This window comes from Saccostrea echinata, unplaced genomic scaffold, assembly GCF_033153115.1.
Source record: "Saccostrea echinata isolate AGI-Se365-2 ecotype Australia unplaced genomic scaffold, CSIRO_AGI_Sech_v1 ptg000023l, whole genome shotgun sequence".
Classification (NCBI taxonomy): domain Eukaryota; kingdom Metazoa; phylum Mollusca; class Bivalvia; order Ostreida; family Ostreidae; genus Saccostrea; species Saccostrea echinata.
In genome coordinates this window covers 6670623-6677519 of record NW_026889772.1, presented here as the reverse complement: position 1 = coordinate 6677519, position 6897 = coordinate 6670623, and the positions used below count along the sequence as shown (strand labels likewise).

Genomic DNA, 6897 nt, shown 5'->3' with positions numbered 1-6897 from the left:
TTACATACAACAATATTCTTCTTAGTTTTTCTTCGAAAAATAAAACATTTATTTTTATCATTTGAAATTTCTTCAGAACCCCTGGTTATATATGCTGATTTTTTGTCTCTGAACTTTTAATGGTATTAAGATTTTAAATTAAGAATATCAAAAAATTATCAGTAGGTTTGTATGTTGAAAGGTACCTTTATATGTACGTTGCGCATGTCCTTAATTTGAAATCAGAACGATATCCTAGAATAATATTTTTTGATCATTGCAAAACATTCAAATATATTGACGACTGTTGTGAAATATGGACATTAGTACCTTTCTTATTTTACCTTGTTATATCAAGTTTTTAAAAAGACCTTTACTGAACTATGACAACAAAGGTGTGACCTTATAAGGTTACTTCGAAATTATATAGACAACAGTTTTGAGATTCAATCTAATCACTATAGGCGTACAAGATAGATGTGTTGTGCATTAGCTACATTCTTAATATTGGTGCCGTGGCAAAGGAGGAGTAATGATTTCAAAACTGAAGGCAGTCCAAGCAGGACAAAGAAGTGCATTAACTACACTTTTAAAAAGACTAAAAGAATATGGGTCTTAAGAAAACACTGAGGATATGCAAACAATATTGGAGACACTGACAGAGAAACAAGAAGTGCTTAAAAATCTCGATGGAAAAAATTAGCAGACACAGCAGAGGAGGATAACGAAAAAGAAATAATCGATACACATGGTTACAAATTTAATCTAAATTCTGAAATGCGGAAATTTAATCTAAATTCTAAAATGCGGAAATTTAATCTAAATTCTAAAATGAAGAAATTTAATCTAAATTCTAAAATGAGGAAATTTAATCTTAATTCTAAAATGAGGAAATCTAATCTAAATTCTAAAATGCTGAAATTTAAGAAACATCTGTTAGTACAAATACAAATAAATAAGTTAAATGCAACTCTCAACAGTTACTCAGATTACAATGAGAATTCACAAATCAGAGAGAATTGTCATTCATCGCATAATTTCAGTGAAAATTCCCGAGCTCATCAGTCCTTCTAATTCCAATTCCAACAGCAGTGCTTACTTTCACAAACTTCCAAAATTCAACTTGCCTATTTTTGAGGAAAACATATTAGAATGATTCATTTGATTCAGCTATTCATAGCAACAACACGTTTACTGACGTACAGAAGTTTAACTATTTAAAGTCTTTAGTAGAAGGAGAGACATCAACACCATTGCATGATTTGCACTCACACATTGTAATGAGTTCATTTTGGATTTTGTAGACTTGAGAAGGAAAACAATATCAAATCTGGATTCAAGACCATAAACTGAGAATAGACTTTAGTCAGAATTTTGATTTTGAATATCCTTAGTTTTATTGAACATATATGCTTAAAAATTTGCAGGCTTATATTATTTACAAGTTCAAAGATATGATGAAAATTTTGTTTCATTATCAAAATTATTTTAAAAGATATTCATTTGAAATTTTGACTTAAGTCTGTTCTCAGTTTATGGTCTTGGGGCCAGAATAAACAACCAAATTTATTAACACAGGAAAACAAACAAGAAAACATTGATGTAACCATCAATTGTCGCCCGGGAAATAAATAAAGTAAACAATGGAAATGAGTCTTGATCATCAAACCGCTTCGATATGTGTGAAAAAGGCATGCGTCTAAATGATGGAGACGATAGTCGAGAATATTTTGAAAATCGAATATAAACGATACCCTTTTAAACTTTATCAATTCCTCAAGTAAATGTTGGCTGCATAAAATATAAATTGAAACCAGACACATGCATCACCTATTTTCAAAAATGTCTTTCACTTTAAGAATATAAAATACGAACTGTGTAAAGTACGTTTTACGTTTTTATCGATAAGTAAAATTCGATGTTCTAAAAAAGGGGACCTGTCGTTTTTTCGATAGTAAATGATAAGCAACTTTATATATTAAATATGAAAAACATATATATTTTTACAGATTCACTTTATGGAAGTAAATATATTGTGTATCTCGTAATTTATAAAGGGAAAGAACATTCTGATTAACAATCTTTTTAATGTTTAGAAAACCTTTAATTTTGAATAACTTCTCCCACCTCAATCCCCATATACCAACACTTAAACTTATATGTATAGAGCAGCCCCGTCCTCCGGTCTGCAATAAGCTTCATTTCACTCGATCACTCACTCTCACATACCATATCACACGCAGTAATTGAAATATATATAAACTTTAACTCAGTTGTTACCGATTCTGGGTCCCGTTTTACAAAAGAACTTACGACTAAGATCAGAAAGTTTTTATGCAAATACTTTCCTTTTTACATTACTTTGAAAATGGTTTTAATCTTTTTGAAAAGAATTTAGAAAGATATTTTTATGTAAACAATTTCTAATAGAAACATAGGTATTGTAAGATTTTAAAAACAACTTAAATTTTTTGGTTATAGTCGTAAGTTCTTTAGTAAAACGGGCCCCTGATAATTTACGCATTTTCAATATTAACAATTCTGACTCAAGTATAGATATTATATCAAATGAATAATTCACCAAATTTGTCTTTTAAAATAATATTCTGAAAAAGCTCAATTGAATTCAATTAATTATAAAATATATATTCAAATATATGCGTTTTTTCAGTTATGTTTTTTTCTTCAAGACTTTCAAGTTAACAATAGCGTTATATTATTCAGCGTGTTATTCTTAATGTTTTTTTTAAACAGTACCTTTTTTAACTTTTCAAAGTTCATGGGAAAGTTATATTTTTTCAAAAATTTTGCTGTCAGTTAGGTTTTCTTCAACACATTTCATTCGTTTTTTTTAAATCACTTATTGATTGATAATTTTTGTTTTTAGATTGTCAGTTTAGCTTATTTAATTGTAAATGGGTCTTTTGAAGCCATAAAAAAAATGATTTTTGAGTATGAATGGGTAAAGTCTCATAAACGTTTAAATTATAGGAAAATGAACTTAAAATCTGCTTGAAGTTTCACAATATGGAGTCTGGGCCAATTCTATATGAAAATCGAACATTTCTGAACAAAACTATATGCTTCAAAAACTTTTTATTTAAAACAACTGACACGTTTCAATGACAAGAAGACTGCTAGCTTCGTGGTTAAAGCTTTTTACATTAAGCATTAGTGTGAACTTTGAAGAGAGTTAATTAAAGTCATGTGGGAGACTCTTTTTTCACATACCTTAAAACATAATTGAAAAATAACATATATTAATAAAGTAAAGGAATCAAATGTGTAAAAGATGATACTTGCAAAACAATTTTTGAAAAATTTAATCTGTAACTATTTAATAATCAAATGTATAAAAATTTGCCAGTCCTTTAGATTTTCCAAATGGACATGTGATGTTGATTTCGTTCAAAATCATCCAGTTCATTGGGTCCAGGTAAGTGTAGACAAATTTGGTGGTACTGTTGGGGAATAAGTAACCGAAAGTGATGTCCCGGTAAAACATTGGATGGTCAAAAGGAACACCCAAAAACATAGGCTTATAAAGGGAAAACGTCAAAGTGCCGTCATCTTGTACCTGAAAATCTACAATGACGAAATATTTGTTAACCATGGCTTATAAAGTTAAAACGTCAAAGATGCCGTCATCTTGTACCTGGAAATCTACAGTGACGAAATATTTGTTAACCATGGCTTATAAAGGGAAAACGTCAAAGTGCCGTCATCTTGTACCTGAAAACCTAAAATGACGAAATATTTGTTAACCACGTCATCTTGTACCTGGAAATCTACAGTGACGAAATATTTGTTAACCATGGCTTATAAAGGGAAAACGTCAAAGTGCCGTCATCTTGTACCTGAAAACCTAAAATGACGAAATATTTGTTAACCATGGCTTATAAAGGGAAAACGTCAAAGTGCCGTCATCTTGAAAATCTACAGTGACGATTTAAAATCTACAGTGACGAAATAAAATCTACAGTGACGAAATATATGTTAACCATATATCTCACTGAAAAACTTATTCGGAATATAAGATTAGTATTTCATATAAGCACAATTGTTAGTGTTAAACCATTAGCAAAGTCAAAAATAAAAGATTAAAAATTAATTAATTTTTTTTCAAGCTTGATCAAATTGAATCTTTTTTCATGAAAAGTCTACTGCAGCTAAGATTTTTGTATCCTTTGAACTTTTTTTGTGGTGCAATTTGAGTCAATTATCTTGCCTTTGATATCGCCACCAAAAGTCAGATTCCTGCAATCGTTGTACGTGCAGTTGCATCCCGAAGTGTTAGTGACCATTCGGATTTCCTCTCCTGTAATTAGTTTCTTTTTAAGGCTGTCAAATGAGGTCACTAATTCAGGTTCAACGCGTTTCAAAACGGAAAAATTGATGGTGTTACTGTAAAGATGACGTCAAAAGTTTGTAATGGACAAATGAAGAGATAATACTTTATTCTGTTTTATTATAGCATTTTCATATTTTTCTTCAAAGTAAAGTAAAATTATTTAAATATAAAGGGTTCCTTTTTTATCTTTAATTTTGATAATTGATTTACATGAATTACTTGATTTATTATTTACCTAGGTCTCCCCTCATCCCATTTGCAGGAGGCCCCGTGCATCCCCCTAGTATCATTTAGATTGACTGTAGGTCTGTCCAGCAGAATTTGGACTGGTTTATCAGGATAAACTGATATATCTTTCATGTCAGTGTTGAAGATTTCTGTAAAGAATAAACAAACCCTCAAGACAGAGAGACAAAGAGAAGGAAAGCAGTATAATTTACCAATTCATTATGTAAACTTGTGCGTTGCCTGTAGATGAAACAGAGAATGTGCTGGACATCTTTTCTGTTAAATTTGTTAAGAAAATCAGAAAGTAAAGGCTTACCATCGTAATCTTTCCATCCTTCTTGGACGTAGAGCATTTGAGTGAATATAATTTTACCATTGTCAAACTTTCTGGGAGGAAAAGCTTCGAAATATTGGATTTTTCCTCCAAAAATTGGTGTTTTCTGCTGTGGGATTTCGCTTCCCGTGGCTTGACAGAGAGTTGTATTGAAGAAAAAGTGGACCCTGTACCCCGACGTCAGCATTGTCATCAGGCCATGATAAGTAGTCAGTGGGCTGGTACTGTTAAACAAGCAATTATCTGATTAATAATTAATGCAAGAAAACCTTAATATTATTCTATTTTCTTTTATAGTCCTAATAGCGGAATCAGTTGAAAGTTTACATGAAATGTTTAACACTCTTTAAAGCTATACAAACGAAAGGAATTTAACTGTAAATGTACAAAAAACGTTTGTAGTTATTAGAAATGGAAAGCATGTAAAAGATGAAGAAAAATGGAAATATAATGGTAACAATGTGGAAGTTGTGAATCAATTCAACTATTTAGGAATGTTATTTTACTATATAGGTAATTTTTTTTATCTACACAGAAACATTGTGCAACACAAGATAACAAGGCAATGTTAAGTATTTATAGTAAAAAAAAAAAAGATTTAAATTTCAATGTCGATACTCAGATTAATGTGTTTGATACTTATGTTAAAAGTGTGTTATGCTATGGAGCTGAAATATGGGGGAGGGGGGGGGGGGTCATAAAGGTCAAGATGTCGAAAGAGTGCATATTAATATTTGTATAAGAATACTTGGTGTAAGAAAAAATACTTGCGATGGTGCTGTTTATTATGAGTTAGGTAGAATACCTATATATATATATATATAGAAAGCGCAGAATATTACAGTATTGGTTAAAATTAAGAAAAAGTAATAATTGTATATTGAGTGCATGTTATCAAGATATGGTAGAGAATAAAGATCCCTGGAATATGAGAATAAAAAATGAAATGTACACTCTAGGTTTGGCTGACTTGTACCATAGTAATCAAAAAGATAGTATTATTTTAGACATAACGTACAATAGCATGTGTGATGTTTTTAAACAGAAAGCTATATCTGATATATGTAGATCACCAAAATGCATGTTATATAAGCATTTAGTTGACTAATTCTGTTTGCAAGGTTATTTAAAAAACCTATTCATGTAAAATACAGAAAAGCAATTACATGTTTTAGACTTTCAGCACATAATATAAAGATAGAAACTGGAAGGTATGATAACTTAAGAAGGAGTAATAGAAAATGTGATTTATGTAATTTAAATGATATTGAAGATAAATTTCATTTTTATTCATTTAACCAGTTTTTCAATATTTAAGAGACATTAGTTTATCAAACATTACTACTCCCAAAGACCAAGTGTCTTTAAACTAATACAACTATTTTGTAGTACAAATACCAAAAATGTAAATCAGTTAGGGAAATATAAAAATCATGCTAATAATTAAATTACAATTAGAATGTTTAAAACAATTAGCTAAATAATAGAATGTAAGTATCACAAGTTTGTAAGTGTATAACATGTTATTGAATTAATGATGTGAAGTAGTTGATTAATATATAATATTGTTCTGTAATGCTTATGGGATGTACGTCCCACGGAATAAAGAACTGAACTGATATTCCATTATTGGACATTTGCGGATGAGTGAACTAGGATACGTTTAGAGACTATTGAGTATGGTCACTTCGTCGTGCAATAATAGTGACATTTATATTATATTATATACTGAAAGGAAAAAGAAACGCAGGGTAAACTTTTGATGTGATTTAATGATAATTTTTGAATGTATTTTCCAATATTGTTAACTAACATTTACACACCATTCTAATCAACACGTTAAGAAAATTTCATTTGTTTTAGACGAATAATTCAAGAGAAATTGAAACACATTTAACGGTACCCCCACAAAAGTGAAATTGAAAATGTTAATATTATCTCCTATGCCTCTCTTACGCATCGGTCACAGCCTTATGATACATTTATCCGATGCATTTATCTTTCT

General features: G+C 30.0%; 1 protein-coding gene across 1 annotated transcript; it reads right to left on the bottom strand.

Annotated features, from left to right (window-relative positions):
• Positions 1–3308: 3308 nt before the first annotated feature.
• LOC133191396 (uncharacterized) lies at positions 3309–5094 on the bottom strand. The gene is made up of 4 exons (XM_061327151.1): positions 4875–5094; positions 4566–4707; positions 4208–4383; positions 3309–3564 (listed from the first exon to the last, which is right to left on the bottom strand). Exons 1-4 carry the CDS (start codon positions 5083–5085, stop codon positions 3317–3319), a joined length of 777 nt encoding a protein of 258 aa, XP_061183135.1. The 5' UTR covers positions 5086–5094; the 3' UTR covers positions 3309–3316.
• Between the last annotated feature and the right edge of the window lie 1803 nt (positions 5095–6897).

What these genes read in the sequence shown, in the direction of transcription:
- LOC133191396 (XM_061327151.1), bottom strand. Translation starts at nt 5,085, where the DNA reads ATGACAATGCTGACGTCGGGGTACAGGGTCCACTTTTTCTTCAATACA. An exon ending in TGGGATGAGGGGAGACCTAG is followed by an intron (nt 4,384 to 4,565) that starts GTAAATAATAAA and finishes TCATCTTTACAG; the next exon opens with TAACACCATCAATTTTTCCG. An exon ending in TTTTGGTGGCGATATCAAAG is followed by an intron (nt 3,565 to 4,207) that starts GCAAGATAATTG and finishes TCGTCATTGTAG; the next exon opens with ATTTTCAGGTACAAGATGAC.